This window comes from Falco biarmicus, chromosome 6, assembly GCF_023638135.1.
Source record: "Falco biarmicus isolate bFalBia1 chromosome 6, bFalBia1.pri, whole genome shotgun sequence".
In the NCBI taxonomy this organism is placed as follows: domain Eukaryota; kingdom Metazoa; phylum Chordata; class Aves; order Falconiformes; family Falconidae; genus Falco; species Falco biarmicus.
Genome location: NC_079293.1, coordinates 56,199,353 through 56,217,759, shown reverse-complemented (window position 1 = coordinate 56,217,759; position 18,407 = coordinate 56,199,353). Strand labels below are relative to the sequence as shown.

General features: G+C 37.5%; 1 protein-coding gene across 1 annotated transcript in view; it reads left to right on the top strand.

Moving 5' to 3' along the window:
* The window catches only part of LAMA2 (laminin subunit alpha 2), a 377,372-nt gene that overhangs the window by 246,490 nt on the left and 112,475 nt on the right, over positions 1-18,407 (top strand). The window contains exons 21-28 of the mRNA XM_056344337.1: positions 155-335; positions 3,046-3,182; positions 5,671-5,907; positions 9,349-9,492; positions 11,847-12,026; positions 12,824-13,012; positions 13,101-13,339; positions 17,990-18,107. Of these exons, the coding sequence (XP_056200312.1) occupies positions 155-335; positions 3,046-3,182; positions 5,671-5,907; positions 9,349-9,492; positions 11,847-12,026; positions 12,824-13,012; positions 13,101-13,339; positions 17,990-18,107 (1,425 nt within the window). The remainder of the gene's footprint in view (positions 1-154; positions 336-3,045; positions 3,183-5,670; positions 5,908-9,348; positions 9,493-11,846; positions 12,027-12,823; positions 13,013-13,100; positions 13,340-17,989; positions 18,108-18,407) is intronic.

Below are 18,407 nucleotides of genomic sequence, written 5' to 3'. Positions count from 1 at the left end.
CCCAGTGTTTTACTGCTACAATTCAATCTGTTAAGAGTGGTATTTCAGTGATGAAGAGGAAAGAACCACCCTGATCTCCCTACACTCTCAGCTTTTTCTCTTTTCTTCTAGTAATCATTCCATGTACTAACTGCTCTTCCTCTCTCTGTGGCAGCCTGAAACATTTGGCTTACAGTCTTCAAGAGGATGTGTTCCATGCAACTGCAACTCTTTTGGCTCCAAGTCCTTCGACTGTGATGGAGATGGACAGTGTTATTGCCAGCCTGGAGTGACAGGAAAGAAGTGTGACCGCTGTGCTCATGGATTTTACAACTTTGAGGAAGGAGGCTGTACTCGTATGTAAATTCTTTGCAACCAATTACAGATTTATTGTATTTGTTTGTTTATTTGTTACTAAGATCCTAGTTTGTCTAATAGAGCTGTGTGTTTAAAGCCTCATTAGTCTCATTCAGGTGTCATCACAGGAGACTTGGATAGTCGTCCAGTGTGGCTAGCTGCTGGGATACCAGAATGGCAATGGCTCTACATCATTCTTTGCTGATGGCAGAGGGCTATAAAGCCAAGGGTATTGCTGCTATTATTCTGCAGGCATAAACTGTATTCTTGCCAGAAGCAGAAATCACCACGCCTGGTATCCTATTTCTCTTCCCATCCGGAATGGCAGCTGAAGCAGCAAGCCTCACTCTCGGCCTTTTTTTACTCCTTTTTCTTTTTTTTTTTTTATGGAAGTAGCATCGAGGCCTCAAGACCCACAACTGTGCAGCAAAATCCAATTTCATCTGTAGTGTTGATAAACCTTGATCCAGGCTGGTTCACAGATCATATATCATATTTGAAAACATTACTCTGTGGTATTGTCTACCATGGGAAGGAAGGACTCAGAAAATGTTTACTGCCTTGAAAAGTGCAAATACACTGGCACCTTGGAAAAGAGAAAGATTGGCTCACAGGGTCACTGATGAGAGAATTTGAAATAAAGTGCAAATGTCCTAAAGCCCTTAGCACATATATGGAGGGAAAAAAATACTAAAGTTTATACTCACTATTAGTCTTTTATTCTAAAATTTCGCAGTTTAAAAGCACATCACCATTTTGAAATACTACAAAATGTTGTTAATTTCATACAGTTGAAGGAAGAAAAATAAGAGAGAAGTTAACAAGATTTCACATTAGAATTTTAACTGTTCTCTTGGCCAACTTGAAATGACAGGGTTTAAGGAACAGTGATGAAATGTGAAACTAGTATAAATCAGAAAAATATTTTAAATAGAAATGTATCTCCCTGTGGTCATCAAATATTTTAAATAACAACAACAGTTAAAGATGTTCAGAAAATTCAGATTTTTAAAAGTTCCATTTAATACAACAGATGGAGAGGAATTTTGTTTATAAATGCATTTTTTCCCCACTTAATTTTAGTAGGCTTCTTATGTATTCCTTCAAATGACAAAAAAAGGAATTAAATTATGAATCACAGAGAAAATCAGAAATTTAATAAAAGTATATCAAATCGTGCTAGGAAGAAAGTGCACAAAAATGAATTCCATAGTGACAGTTAAGTATCACATAAAATATTGGACCTCTTTTATCTAGCATTTATCCAAAATGAATATAATGTGATTTTTTTCTTGTGCAATAAAAAACCATAAAGCATAAAAAAAAAAACCCTAAGGCATCATCAGTTAGTGCTGACATTCTAGCAGTAAAGACAGATACAAAAGAGATTTCCATTTCACTATTGGTTGCAACAAATGTGTTGTATTTTTTCCATATTCTTTTTAATAATCATAAAAGTAAAAATGCAAAAAATATCGATGTATCACTTCTTTCCCTCCATGCCTTTTCAATCAATTTTGTGTAAGAACTGGAAGCCCATAGAAGAGATGTCACATCCAAAAGCCTCAGCGTCCCAGTGAGAGATGTATTTTGAAACATCTTCAAGCCACAGTGTGTCAAAAGATTTTATGTAGCGTGCAAAATGTCTTGTTCTTGGCATGATGGAGGCAAAACTTACCATCTTTTTTGCATCAGTTACCTTATTTTGAGAGTGCTGATGGGGAAAAATTAAGGTCACTTCCTATTTGGACTATTGATGTGAGTTCTATCTTTGCACATATCTTACTTGCTAGTTTTACTCTGAGGTATTTCATGCAGTAAAGGCAATGAATGTAAATGCAGCCCTCAGTAATGAACGTTATGTTACACTGCCCTATAAACACCCCAAGGAACAGATTATCACTCAAAGCCATAATTTGCTTATGATGCTTTTGCTCTTGCCTCAGGTAATGTTGGTGGTGGGTATGGAAATAACCATGCACCAGTTCTGCTCCTCCAAGCAATTAGGTGTCCTTTACCACATAACTACTTATCACTTACATACCTGAATCTGTATTTGCCAACAATCAGTTGTTCGCTTAATGCTTTAAGAGAAAGACCACTTTTGGAACCATTTCCAAAACCAAAGTACTTTTAATTTAATAAAACCTGCAGAGAATCCCAGTTTCCTGTGAAGAAGCACACCGTTGATGTCCTCACAAGGCAGAATACATGTAATCTGAAAAAAGGGAGTAGAATGGGAAAAAGAAACTGGAACCTTTCTTTCCCTTTAAGAAAAGTCTATTTACAGCAGCAGAAATTTCAGGAGGTTGGCTCAGGTTGGTGGAAGAAGTTAAATACACTGCAGGTTCCCTGTGTAGAGGGCTCAGAGGCAGTCAGGTGGCTTCTTGCATGAGACAGTGTGGGCCCAGAAATTGTACAGCATTACTCCCGCAGCTACATCATGTGAGTACACCATCTCAGAAGTCTTTGCACTTCTGCAGTTGTTGCAGTTACTTCAATGTCAGCTAACCTGTGTTGCGTTGCTCCTGATTTTGGTTTCTGTGTTTACCCTACCTTTCCTGCCCCAGTGTGTCTGCGGATAACTGAGAGTTCGCTGCCGCGTAAAGTCTTTGTTGGAATGATCCTAACTCTTTTAGGGTCTGCTCTGCAGGTGTTAAATAAAGGGATAACTTTTCCTCTCCTTTATTTTTTCTGTCTCATGTGAAGCCTGTCAGTGTTCACATTTTGGTAATAACTGTGATCCCATCAGCGGCCGCTGCATCTGCCCTCCCAATACTGTTGGAGAGATGTGTGACAAATGTGCACCGAATTACTGGAACTATGACATTGTCAGTGGCTGCAAGGTGAGTGGATCCTGTTTTGTCTGTGTGTGTTACTTGTTTCCCTTGGGGTAAATACAGTAATTTGTAGCTGGAACAGAATTTTAGGTTTAATAATCATGGTTTGTCTCTGCATTGCGAGTTTTGGTGTCAGACTGGTGTAGACGTTGGCAATCTGTTACTGATCGCTACAGACCCTCTGTCTTGGGTATGCAGCCTATAACACCAAACACCTTGTTTGTACTGCTGTCACACTGACTCAGTGTCCTGCTTGAGCTTGGTTTCTTTTGTTATAGTTGATTACCACAGTATTGTACAATGTATATAGATGTGTAGTTACTGGCAATTAACGGTGCCTTTGTATAACAAATTTACTTCGGCCGTAATTGTAATACCACTAGGAATTTGTACTTGAAGTTTACTTGAGAAGAGCTTCAACCTGTGCATAAGAGACACTGAACAGAGAACAAGAGAAACAGCCATCTTAGCTGTAAAATGCACTTTTTTTCCTGTGTTCATAAAAGGCAAATAAACCTTCTCATTAGCCCTTAAATCCTTCTTATTCTAATGTTTGACACGCAGTTTAAAAATTCTGAAGGGAAAAAGGAAGAAGAAATAGGGGAAAAATGGTAGCACGTCAAAGAATGTCATGAAAGCTGTTGTTAATGTCCCACTCTTGAGTTAAGGGGAGCAGTATTCAGTTCAGGTTGAAAACTGGTGACAGTGAATATTGTGCGAAGTTCACATGCCTTCTCCTCTCTGCTGTTCTCATTGATAAGGGATTTATAGTACTGCTTCCAATACTCCAGAGAAGCGTCTTGTCTAAACATGGTCATACACCATTAGTGCTCTTTCTTAAAAGGCTGCCTGTCATGTAGCTCAGGCTGCAAACTAATTATCAAGAATGATTTCAGGTTTGTATGTATGGAAAACTCCTCTTGTGAAACCTCTGCTGTGCTGCTGTGTATAGACTCTTGGCTTCTGAAACCAGCCTAATGAAGCTGAAGACCTCTGAGCTCTGGAGTATATTCTCTGATTGTCTTTTATGTGAGTGCATTAGTATGACAGTTCCATGGCACCATCTAAATTAGTAATGATCTATCAGCCCACATCTCTCAGTATGTTGTAGCTAATTTCTGCAAAGTAAGATGGGAATCTCCTGCTTGCACTCTTTGTAGATTTCCAGGGCTGTTGTAACTCAAGGGGTTAGAGGGTATTGCATAAAACAGCTCACTCACAAAACAAGCGTAACATCTGATTGTAATTTAGGTTTTGATATTGCACACCAAGCTATTTCAGTGTATGGTGAGCAATTTGCTTTCTAAGCTTTACATTTGAATGTATCTTTGTTGAATAAGGATCTTTCTAGCAGTCTAACATTTAACCAGAAGTTAAATAGTTTCTCTGGCATTTAGTAAGGATTGAAGTTGAATATTTTAATTGAAATTTTTGAAATTGAATTTTGACATTTGAAATTGAAAATTTGAATGTTTCTTGTATATAATTGCCTTCTTTATAAATGGTCTTTTCAGGTCAGGCAAAAGGTGCTGTTAGTATTCAGGTAATAAAGAGTTTGGCTCAGAAACTGAATCCACATTTTCATCCTCTCTTTTTCAGTTTTGTGTCCTTAATTTTAGCAAGTCTATCCATGTCAGTTACTGTCATAAACTATGCTACTGGTACTGAGTTTGCTTCTGCCAGCTGAACTTCTCCATATGAGATTCTGGTTATGCCAGTGATCACAGCAAATATCCTGAGCTAACTCTGCAGTACAGTCACAGTAATAGCACTGAGGAGTTCTTCTGTTCTTTGGAAGCCTGCAGATTTCCCTGCTACTTATTTCTGTATTCAATATCTAGACCCCCTGGCAAGTCACCTATTTCTTATTCATACCTGCCTGTGCAAGTCTCATTCTGTGAGCAAGTTTACTTCCCAGTACACCACATGACTACATCTCTATCCCTTACATGCAAATTACTGTCACCTGAGTCCTGTTTGTACAAAGAAGATGGGGTTGCCTGTCTGATGGATGAGTAAAAAACACTGAACTAGATTCCACTGGGACCACTGCTGCTGAGCAATTCCAGGTTTAGCAAAGGGTCTGAACATGCCCTGCAGATTTACATAGAAAGCACTTTTTAGAGAGCACTTTACAGTTTTTAAGTCAGTTTTGTCTGCAAAGTATCCCAGTGTCCTTGACCCTTTTAGATTTGTTTGATTTTATTGCCTAACTTACCAGTGATGAGTAATATCTGTTAAAAGAGAAAACAGTGTTGTAAATGTATTTAATGTAATCACTTAACCCTTATTGAATAAAGATAAACGCCTAGTCTTGTAATTCAGATATGTTACTTTTGGACAGTGGAAATTCACTGCTGTACTCTATTTATAGATATTTGAAAGAACTGAGTTGCTTTTTTGTTGGTGTTTTGCGTGGTTTTGTTTTGGTTTTTGTTTTTTGTTTTAACAGAAGCACAACTGCAATTTTTTCCTTGTTTCTCTCCTTTTTTAGCCCTGTGACTGCAGCCTTGTTGGAGCCCTAAGTTCTCAGTGTGACTTAAGGACAGGCTGTTGCTTCTGCCGCCCTGAATTCTCTGGGGATAAATGCACTGAGTGCAGGTTGGGTTACTGGAATTACCCACAATGTGTTGCTTGTCAGTGTTTCCTGGCAGGGACTGATCCACAGAGCTGTGATACAGACCTGGGGAAGTGCTCATGCATTGATCATACTGGCCAATGTAGCTGCAAGGTAGGACAATGAAGGTTGTAAGCTGATCTTATAGCTGCTGAGAAGTTTATTCCAGAATTCATTGACATATGTACTTGTCTGTAGATACAAACAAATCCTGTTGGTTTTCATAGTGCATTTGCTAACTCCTGTGGGAGGAGCCTAACATAAAGAAAGACTTAAGTGATTATCAGTTGCTTTTTCACACACTAACGCTTGCCAGGACAGCATCCTCTTAGCCTCTCTTCTCACTTTGTATTTCTTCCTGTTCTTACAGAACTGTTTCCAATTTAAACCCATTCAATACAATTCTTGTTCAGATATCCAGCAAATTAAAAGCAAACACATCACAAATAACAGTATGCCACGGTGCTATTTCTTTATAGTACATTGACTTAGAAAGAGTCAATACTGATAATTTTATAAGTAAAATTCACTGCAGTAGTATCTGTTCTTCTGAATAGGCTGCATCCTATTCAGGATCGCTAAAGCAGAGTTTTGGCATCATCACCCACATCTTGGAAGTACAACACACTTAGGTGGTTTGAAAATTGACTGGATTTCTGGGGTTAAAAGGCAATAATCGGTGGTTTGACATGCAGTTGGTAGCCAACAAGCAGAGTACATCGGAGCCAATACCTTCATCAGTGACACAGATGACACAATTCACCATCAGCAGATTTGGGAAGGAGGTAGAGATTGACATGATGAACGGTAGAACTACAATCTAGAGGGTCCTTGAAAAGCTTGATGATTGGGAAAATAGAAAGTTCATGAACTGGAGTGGAATAACCTCCAGAATCAGTACAGTTTGGAAGAAAAAAGGCTGAGTGGTAATTCTTCTGAAAAACACATACAGGCTTTGGGGAATGGCAAACTAAATATACGCCAACCATGTACTCACATTGTAAATAAGGCAAACTGCCTACTGAGCTGGATACATTGATCATGCTGGCCAATGCAGCTGCAAGGTGGGAGGACATCATGAAGAGCACGACCAGCAGAGGAAAGTCTTTATCATCCTCTACTCAGTGCTGGTAAGACTGCACTTGGAAAAGGTGTCCAGTTTTAGGATCTGATTCAAGAGTATTGTTCAGAAACGAGAGGATCCAGAGAAGGGCTGCAAAGAGACTTAGAGCAGATGATCTGTAAGGATATACTGAGAGAGTTGGACTCTCTTAATCTGCAAAAAATAGAAGTTAAGAAAAATGCAATTGCAGCCAATAGCCACTTCAAAGAGTAGTTGACAAAGTCCTTTCTGATATTCTGATAGTAGCAAAAAATGTGACAAGGGACAATAGCTGCAAATGGGAGCTTTGGAATTTTGGGGTGGACGTTAGGGGAAAAAAAATCACTAGGAGGGTTATGCATCACTGGAACAGATTATCTAGAAAGTTGTGAAATCCCCATTCCTGGAGCTTTTCAAGAATTAGCTAGAAAGAGGCATGGGAAACCCGATCTAGTATTAATGATAGTACCCCTTCAAGAAGGAGGTTTTTAAAAGTGACCTCTGCAGATTCTGTCTGTGATTTTGATTTGTTCTTCTTCTTTAGGGGCTGTATTGACACAAAGAGCTAGTAAAATGGAAGGATTAATTTAAATGATTGAATTGCTAGGTAATTCTTCTGTTAAATAGGTACCAGTCACTTCATTCTGAGTTTAAAGGATAAGCTCAATGGAGGAACTGTAGAATAAATTAGATTGGAAGGGACCTATGGAGGTCATCTAGTCCAGCACCTTGTTTGAAAGACGTTGCTGAAACAGTACATCCAAGGGTTGGGATTTCACAACCTCCTTGTGCAAACTCCTTGACCACCCTCCTGTTTTTCTGGTGTATTTGAACAGAAAACATTATGTTCCATTTTCCAAATACTGATTCATTTGATGGTGAGACCATAAGAAAAATGAAGTGAGTTGATCACATGGGCCATAGTAGTAAAACTCAGTGTTGTTTGTCCTATGTCATCCTCTGAAATGCAAAAATAGAAGTATCTCAATTCTTTCAAGCTCCCCTGATAAACTATGTGCTCCAACCCCTCTAACCATCTCGGTGCCCATTTTCTGGATTAGGTCCAGTATATTCAATGTCTTTGTTGTAGCTCTTGTAAGCACTAAATAGAAAGAATAGGGGTTTATGGCATTTTTAAATGGAAATGTTTCTTTGTTGGTTCTGTTAAGGCTGATATAGTTGTTTCTGTGAGTGCAAATTAACAGTATATATTTAGCTGATGATTAACGATGACTGCAGTTGACATGAAGCAAAATGCAAAGCAAGTAAAATTCACCATTTATGACAGAAAATGGACAAATAATACTGAATTAAGTCAGCAGATTTTTTTTCCAAAATTTAAATCTAATGTTGCATTTAAATCTAGAGTTGGTTAACCTTTTGTGTAACCTTTTTGAAAGAAAAGGTATTGAAAAAGCTAGACTTCTATAAAATGGTAGCTATTCCCATTTAAACCTGCTGTTAGAGCTGTAGAATTGAGCTTTCAAAGGCTCAGGAGCCCCTTTGTCAGCCCTGACAAAAACCACCAAAATCTAAGCTAAATACAGTGTAGGCACATTTGCTAATATAGTTACATATGGAAATGAGGGTTAAAAATGGTAAATCCTCGGGTGTAATGATTTCCTGTATAAGCTTTAGAAAGTTGCATTTGTTTTTAGATTGGCTTCTTGACATTACTCTCAAGAGAAAGAAAGAAAAAAAAATAGGAGGCAAGAAAAAACAACCAGTGCTTTTATTTTGCTGGTTTTTTGTTTTGTTTTGTTTTGTTTTTTTCCAAAAACCCCATGGTCTTAGTATGAAAATGGTTTTTAAAGGCTATGCATAAATTATTATATATTTGTCCCTATCTGGTATAGCTTTTTATTTGGACTAATTGAAAAATGAAAATATAAGCATTGACGTTACAACAGTGAAATATTTCAGCCTTGTTAATACTATTCAATGATGTGGAGAACAATCATGAAGAGGAGAAAGCTTTTCTCTACAATATTACCATTTAAGATGTTTCTCAGCAAGAACATTTAGTACTATACCTTAAAACATTCTAACTTGTCAAAGGTAATTTCTGTTAAACAAAAGGTTTGATTAACCATGGCAATTTCAGGACATAGTTTTTCTTATCAGTCAGTTATTGAACATGTCAAGCCCAAAGTGGCATTTGATTTTTTTTTTTTTTCCTGTGCTTACTACAGCTGGCAGAATGAAGCCAGCATCTGTTGCTCAGAGCTCCTCAGTGGACACAAATGCAAATGCCCCAGTTACATTCATTGTATAAGTTTGCATACACACATGATAAGAAGCTGGAAATTTCCTTGAATATTTCTTTACTTATTATTTCTTTCTGCACCCTGTTATTATCATTACTGTATGACTTCCTTGTTCTCATTACTACCTTGAAATGAAACGTGTCTTTTTAAAAAAAAAAAAAATTTTACATGTTCTCTCTCTTCCAGGTTAATGTGGAAGGTGTCCACTGTGACAGGTGCAAGTCTGGTACATTTGGTCTCTCTGCCAGAAACCCACTTGGCTGCAGCAGTTGCTATTGCTTTGGCCTCACTAAACAGTGCAGTGAGGCAAGGGGGCTGATTCGCATGTGGGTGAGTAGGAAACTGCTGAGCCATGTAATGCGATAATGTTGTTTCCTGCTGGCATCTTTTAGTCAGGCACTGAGAGGTAGCTAGAAAATGGGCAAACATTTAAGCAATCATTTTTCCTCTTTATGCTTTGAGAAGTGGAGACAGCGGTATGTTCCATTAGACAATCAGTGTCAAGATGTTAAAAGTAAATAAGTAGATAAGAAAACGAGCGATAGTATAGCTGACGTCAAGCCAAAGTAAAGCTATTAAAATTCAGGAAAGGGCAAGTCAGTTGTGTGGGGAAATTTGTATTCAAGGGTCACAGGTGCTTGTTGTCCAGCACAGATTTCCCATGGTTCAATTAATCTGTTTATTTTCATTGCTACAGTTTGTGTGTTGGGTTTGAGGTTTTTTCTTGGGAAGGGGGGGGGGGGGGGGGCGGGGAAGCTTATTAAAGGTCTATTTGAATCCAAGAATTGGAGGGTATAATCCACCAGAGCAAACAAAGAGTTCTCCACCTTTTTTTGGAAGAGGGCCGTGAGACCTCTGCTGAACTGACAAGTAAGGCCGACCGGATATCTCCATTTATCTGTACAATGACCACAAAACACACATTAAGACCATTGCTGTCTATCACTGCTGTTCCAGCTCCTCAGTTACATTCTGGAGGAGCTATTTCTAATGGAAAATGACTATTCAGTCCCCATGTTTGGTCAGTCATATATCTGCTAGAAAGCATGTCAACCATAGAGGGAATGTCTGCCTAATGCAAATCAGCCACAGTCCCTGACTTGTCATGCACAGGCATCAGTTGGATGAGGATACTTTAGGCTGAAATCATACTAAAGAGTTCATATCTCTTGGTTAAAGTAATATGAATAGCACCCATTCTCCCCTTCATTGTTAAGTCCAATAGCACTTCTTTCCCTTCCCAGTGGATGAAGTGATTTATCATGATCTGACTCATCTTTTTCTCATTCAGTTTTGCCCATCGTATGCTGGTAAGCTGGAGATGAAAGGCTGTAAAAGGCTGACAAGTTCTAAAATTTAATCAAGTTCCATGACAGCAACAGTTCTGGAAAATTGTGCTTTGACCTTTGTGGCAGCACAAAGCAGAAACATAATTTAAACCTCCCGATTGATTATTTTTTATCTCTTGATTAATTTCTTTTCATATTTATGCTTGTATCTAAATACTGTATGTCCACATCACATCTAGTTTGTGATATTCTGATCTATTTCAGAATTGATTCGGAGCTGTAAACTGAGTGAGCCTGGGTTCTGCCAGCTGCTAATGGCTATTTCAGATACTCTTAGGTGCTTCAAATGGCATTAGACTTGTTTAAACAAGCAAATCCTGTCTTATATGACAATATAGCGAGACTGATCTGAAATTCAAATGTTGACCACTTCCTTGGTGTCTAAAGTAGTAAACACTAAAATATGGTTATGATATGAACTCAGGAAATCTTACTGAGGACTGGCAATGTTAGAATGCTTCTATGTCTGATCAGTCTGTAGATGCTGCTGTAAATGGAAATACCAAGATGCTTAAAGTACAGTACAGGACTTGCTTGATTCCTCATTACCTGATCCCTATCTTGTGAACAGCATGTTGATGGGATGACTGTTAGAGATATGTCTCTGCATTTGTTTTCTTTGTTTTCCTTACTGTTTGTGAGAAAGCAATTTTGATACCAGTCCTTTGCATTTGTTTCACACGCTTCCTGTGATACTTTCATCTGCACAGAATTATTAAGACTCTTATTACAGACTTTGATCACAATAATGATTTCTGTATAATGCTATTGAGACTTTTTCAACAAGGCTAAGAAAATTACAAGTATCTAAGTGGCATTCTTATATTTTTCATTAAATCTGAATTTAGAGTTACAGAAACCCTGAGCCTTCACTCTGCATGTTGCCTGGAGAACACTTAGCTTGAATATTGCGTAAAAGTACCAAGGGATCAGGCACTGTGTTCTACAGCCCCAGTGATATATAAGTGTTGGTGAGAAGTATGCTTCTTCACAAGCTACATTTCTTACAGTCCAAACAGAAGAGGCCTAACACTGAAATGGCACTATGAAAATCACTTCAATAAAATTCAGGGGATGACTTGCTACTGAAACTATTTTAACCAACGCTAGTACATTCTTTGTTAACATGAGATCAAGGTGGAAAAGGCTTGAGGGGGAAGTCATTATTATCACTGTTTATATCTGAAGGAGTAGTAAGACTGTTTTGTGACAAATTGCTCATGATGTGAAATGAAATTACCTAGAAATAATTTTTTGAAGAGTTAGAATTTAAAAACTTAACGCTTCATGGGGAAAAATACTTGATTTTCTTCTCAATTTTTTGAATATACATAGGTGACCTTGAAGCCAGAGCAAATGATTCTGCCACTGGTGGATGAAAAGCTTCAGCACAGCACTCTTTCAGGAATAGCATTCCAGCCTCCTGAAATAGTAGCAAATATAGAACAGGTGATGCAGGATCTTCGGTCAGAACCTCTTTACTGGAGGCTTCCAGAGCAGTTTGAAGGACGAAAGGTAAATTTCGCTGAATACTGACGTGGATTTTTTTTTTCTTTCAGTCTTATATTAGTATTTTGCAATGCCTTTTTTCCTTCCCAGTAGGCATGTCATTACACAGTGGAAAGTACTTTAGAAAAAAACAAATGCCACGCCCTTATTAAAAATTATTTGCTCTGTTATTATGAAAATTCATGTCTGTAACATAAGCACTATTTTAAAATAGATGTTTAAAGACAATAACATGTAATATTTTTCCACAGAATAGATCTTCTCATAAAAATATTTTAAAAATGAAGCTGCATTAATACATATAATAATATATGTATAATAAATATATTAAATATAACTCTTTTGTAACTTTTTGTTTCTCTCCATTTTAAACCAAAAACGCCTGATCTTTGTAAGTTACACAGGAGAAAATGATTGAAAAACTCCTCCTTCTGGATATTTTTATACACCTCAGTGACGATTTATTTTGTACTTTTGATATTTCTTCATTTGGCTTGGCAAAGTTTACATGTTTCTTTCTCTAAACACAAACTTTGGGGAGCACCAAGGCACGTAAAAAGAAATAGGTAGCTTTTTTTTAGTGTTTTAGTGTAGTACAATAACAAATTTCTGATGGGCATTTTTGAATACAGCCCTTGTCCCCAGACAGTTCCACAGGCATGTATTGCTATTTTCTACCATGCTCATGTTCATCAGACTGTGCACAGGTGCAGAGTGTATCTAGCTCCTGCATATGCCCAGGAATTTATTTTTAGCAAACTGAAAATGAAATTTCTTTTTGTACTTTGTGTTTACTTTGTTAGCTGACTGCTTATGGAGGGAAACTGAAATATGCAATCTACTTTGAAGCACGAGAAGAGACAGGTTTTGCTACTTACTACCCGCAAGTCATCATAAGAGGTGGGCCTCCCACCCATACAAGAATTATTGTCCGGCATATGGCTGCCCCTCTGATTGGGCAGCTGACGAGGCATGAGATAGAGATGACAGAGGTAACATTTCCATCTGCTTTTTTTCCCGGAAATTAGGCACCTGGTTATTTTTAATACTGTTAATAATATGAGTTTGTATTACTTTCAGCATGAATGGGAATATTATGGTGACGACCAGAAAGTCAGAAACACAGTGCCCTGGGAATATTATCATGATGACCCAGGTATCAACAGGACGGTGTCCCAGGCAGATTTCGCCTGGAAGCGTTATGGAGATGACTCAAGACCAAGTAGAGCTGTTTCCCGGGAAGACTTCCTGAATGTGTTGTATGATGTTCATTACATTCTCATTAAGGCTACTCATGGTAATATCATGAGGCAGAGCAGGTAAGTGTTTCATGCAGTGGTCTGAAAGAGTGCAGTAGTCATGGACAGTCTGATAGAATTCCCAGCTATTCCCAGAAAAAATTTTATTCATAACATCAGTTCTAAGCAGTTGCTGAGAAGAACAGAAGGAGTTAGCATTCAGCGTAGCAGAAGATGCAGGACAGGGAAATTTTATTCAACAGAAAATTTAAATCACAATAGGCAAATGAAATCTTTATTTTCAGAATCCTAGACAGAAAACACATGTCAGCACACACATCCTGAAGCAAACCCAGTATATTTTTTTTTAAAAAATGTCTACTTTATGAAAACATGATGCTGTAATTAATTATAAATGTTAGCATATGGAGGAATTTTCTCTTGCAAGTGGGAAATGAGGTAAAGAGTCAAAGATGAAACAGTACTTCTTCAATGAAATGTTACTTAATTCAGTATATTTGGGGAAGAGATATTCAATATTTTCTGTTTGATTTATTCATTAATAAGTTAGACAATGAAAGATAGCACTTGCTAAATTTGAAGTGGACATCAGATAGCAGGATGAGAGTAATAATACAAAAATCTGCTGCAATCTAAAGGTCAACTATACAATTTTACACTTCAAAAGGGTTAGTCAATTGAACAAACAAAGAACAACTGTTTAGTTACCTGTTCTTCAAAGAGGGGTCTGTTGTTTACAACATGTCACCAGGTGAACATGATTCAGTAATTATATTCTTGTTGAGAAATACTAATATTCTAGCAGCATAAAGCTGTATAAAGACATATGGCCTGCAAACCCAACACTAGTAAAGCCTAAGCATCAAGTTCTGGATACTGGAATTCAAGAAAAAAATATTAAAGTGTTCAGAAGATAACAGTGAACATCATGACAGGTTAGAAAATGTGACCTGTGAGAGAAGATGTAAAGAACCAGATTTATTTAGAAACTAGTAATTGCCTTAAGATGTATAAAAATTCACAAAGAGAATGAAAAGAATCCGTTTTCTGTTGCCATGGTGGGTAAGTTAAAAAAGAAATGAGCTTAAACTTCATCAGGAAAGGTTCACATTAGACATGAGAGAAAAATTCCTGGGGGTAAAGAAGTTCTGAAATAGATTACATAGCCTATTCCTTAAAAGTTTTTAATAATGAATTCACAATATACTTTGCAAGCAAAATTTATTAGCAAGGACATAGGAATAAATGGAGATAAACTCCAAAGGTCTCCAGAGGTCCTTTTTATGATTCTGCCATAGAAGTGATAGGCTAAAATTATTTCTAGGTTACATATAGGTCTGTAAGAGTGTGACCTTTGGAGTTTGAGCGTGAATAGTAGGGACAGATACCATGCAACTTTGCAGCATTGTGTCACAGAAAACATAGTCGTTGCTGCTATTGTCTCTATTTATAGTATATCTTTTACAGCAAAGTATTCATCCAGCTTACACTGGCTAGATGCTAAATATTAACAACAGATGCCATAAATGTTTTAAATTGGTTTCATTTATTTTTACATAGTCCATTTAGGATATTTTATTACAAGCAAAGGAAATTCTGGTGGAAAGAGTTATGAAAGGAACTCCAAAGAAACATGGAAAATTTGAGAAGCACATCCATGTTTTGTGTCTGTTTCTCCCTTCCCTTTATGCACTACAGATCCTAGTTCAGCTATGGAAGCAAAAATTGAATACTATCTCAACTCAAGCATCATAAGCAAAGTTATGAAAACAAACCTCCATTTTCATGATTTTGTTCTGAGATGCATATGACACTTGTGACTGGACTAGGCCGGCGTTGTAATGCACCACCATTTTATCATGGCTACCTGGTAACGAGGCACGGAACAGAACAGAGGAGGACTTTATAGTTGCAGGGCAGGTTTGCAAGGTGGCACTTAAACAACCAGAATGTATTTTTACAGCATTGCGTTTCAGCATGTGACATTTTATATGACAGCAGGACTTTGCAAAGAGTTCATCTGGTCTTTGTGGTAACTCTCCATCTGAAGTCATAACCTTGCATATAATACTGTAGTTGATTTTGGAGGTGGTTACAAGAGATTTTTATGATCTGTCTGGTTACATAAGCAGCATTCATCATGCAGCATCTGAAACTTTAAGTAGAAAATAAAGAGCAGGAATACATCATTATTTTTTTTCAAGTTAGCACCTTGAATGATTTCAGAGGAAGGTTTGTTTAAGACCACAAAATAAATCCCACAATATGCTTTTAAAGTTTAGCGGAATATTAGCTTGCATAAGAATTGAAGGCTTTTATTAAAAATAGGCTGATACCCTCTAAAGGAAAATGTTTATGCTCAACTTTAAACGTATGTTTGAATCAAGTGACTTACAAGAAAACATTTGTTCAACTAGAGTGTGTTGTGCTCTCTAAATAAGGGCCCTGTTCTAAACTAGTAAAGCTTCTCTTTCTACCTGACTCTGCATAGTAGAAAAGTATAAAGCAAAAGAAACTGTGGACAGGAGGAAGAAAATATTATATATTAAGTATTTTTAATTTTTTATAAGGTTTTTAATAGTGCTTTAATTTCAGTTGCAGAGTTTATAAGCTGTAGATAAGTCATAAACTAGAGGAAAATAAAGGCAAAGCAGTGGCAGCAGTTGGAAACATAAAAATAGCCTAGTTCTAGTGTTAGCGCTATATTAGCTATATAGTTTAGCAGCAATGCTAACGTTATTTCTGCTTCAAAGCTGCAGCATTACTAGTGATTTAGGGGTTTCTGCTCAGAATCCGAAGCTAAACATTTTTCTCCTGTATTGTTCGTTTTCTTGCCCTCATTTTCACAGTCACCACTATAAATTGAAACATTTCTTTTATTAGATTTTGGTTTGTATTTTAGGGAACTGGGCTGTGATAATAAATTAGTTTGAATTGGAAGTATGCTTTCAATTTGACTGTGAATTATTTCAATATCCCCGACACTGATCAGGTAGCAGTTGTTGGACTGCTGCCTATTAGGCATGTTCCAAGAATCAGCCAAGCCTGGCCTTCCTTAAGTAACATTTTCACACAAATAAGAGGTCCCAGAGTATATTATTATGTAAATACGGCTTTCTGACAGTAAATAGTTTTTTTCTGAAGCATACAGACCATTGTCTCAGCCTTGAAGGTGGTAGGGAGTCACATATCGTTTTGTTTTCATGTTGAATGTACGGAATTTTCAATGTAAGCTTACATTGATATATCAGATCTTGAATGGTTTTGCGCTCTATTTTCAGTCTTCTGTTTTTACCTGTCTTTGTTTGCTTGGGTTTTTTTTGTTCAGTTTCCCTCCTCCACTGAACCCCTTTCTTCAGGTAGTCATATGAGGGTGCAGGGTTTAAGTTATTAGATGATTTGGGGATTTTGCATTGACACAAGGTATCAAGAGGTATGGGTCTGTTCACCTATGCTCAGTCACAAAAGCGTCGTCTAGTTTTGCAGTGGGTGTTTGCTTTTCCTACAGTCACCCTGACACCGGTGTCTGTATGCCAATGTTCAGAAGAGTGTCAGTAATCAAGGCTTGGGAGTAGATGAACAGACTATGAGCATGAGGAGATGAGCGGTTCTGTGAGCTCCTCTGCATTAACCCTATGCACAGACACTTGAATAGACTCTAGTAGCATTGCTGACATTTATTCAGCTAGTTAGTCACGTGTTCTTCAACATTTTCTCTCAAGTTGGCATTATATGTGAAGCTCTAAAGCTTCCACTACTCTACCCTTTTTGTTTCTCAAAGTCAGTAAGGGATTCCAGATCATAGCATCTATTTAAATAAAGAAACCCCCAAAACAAAGTAAGCTAAAAGAACAGCATTGCAGTACATCAGAAGTAAGTGTATTTCATTAGATATTATGTTTGTTGTCTTTGTCAGTGATTTGTTCAACGCTCTTTGGTGGTGGGTCAGCATGCACGTTAGAAAGACACGGAGTGGTTGGGAGGCAAGGTTATTATTATTAATACAATCAAACAATTGTTTGGAAAGTTTGAAAGTCAGAAGCTCTACAATAAAACATATCCCTTTCTAATACTAGCAGATGCTTCTGTAGTAGGATTTCTTGTTTACTTTAAATTGTTTGTTTCTGTGTCTAAATGATCCGAATGGGTGTGGGGGGGAAGGATATTGGCTAAAGATCTTAAGATTGCTCCTAAGAAGGAAAATATCCAATATCTTTAAAGTCTGCTCTAGACCTCGTTGGTTTGCTTTAGTTGCTGAGAATAGATTTTATTTTATTTTTTTTAATAGTTGCCTCATTAAAAGCTCATTTAGTGAACAATTTTATTGCCGTACCTCTGAGAGTCATGAATGGGAACTGCATTTAATATGTGACTTCAATTTCTTAATGAGTCCCTCCACATGAAGTATCAGATATGAGCTTTTGTTAATAGTTCAGCTGAAAAGAGATTTTTTTAAAAAAAAAGAGGGAGAGCCAAGCAGGAGAGAAAAGTTATGCTATTGCCTAGAAATGGAAAAGGAGACTGGAGGTGATGGTAGCTTTGTTGTTTCCTCAGGAGAGGCAAAAATAATGCTGTTAGTTTCCTGTAGATCAAGAAGCCTACAAACAGACAAGTAAGCCTGTTTTCTCCCATGCCAGCTGACTGTGAACTACTTGGGTTTGAGTTAGTTCTTGGCTAATCTCATTAGAGATGTTTGCTCCTTTTTTTCAGAATCTCAGAGATCTCAATGGAAGTTGCCGAACGTGGCAGTGTGTCTGGAATGATTTCTCAAGCTTCCTTGATTGAGAAATGTGACTGTCCACTGGGTTATTCTGGTTTGTCTTGTGAGGTACAGTACCAACCTCACTCCAGTAAAAGTCTTTGTACCTTCTTTGGTCCATTCATTAGTACTGTGTGATAAGTAATTAGAGTGTGAACTCATTTAACTGGCAACAACTGTCCCTTTATTTAATGACTTATGTTCTTTCTCAGGTATCCCTTTCACAAGGAATTTAAGCAGGGTTTTTTTTGCTTTAGGCAAATATGCCACTGAAACCATGGCAATGACTCAAATACTTAGAACACAGGAAGGAAAGCTTTACTGGGTCAGCATCTGTGGGGCTGAATTGTGTGACTGATGCTGACTGAT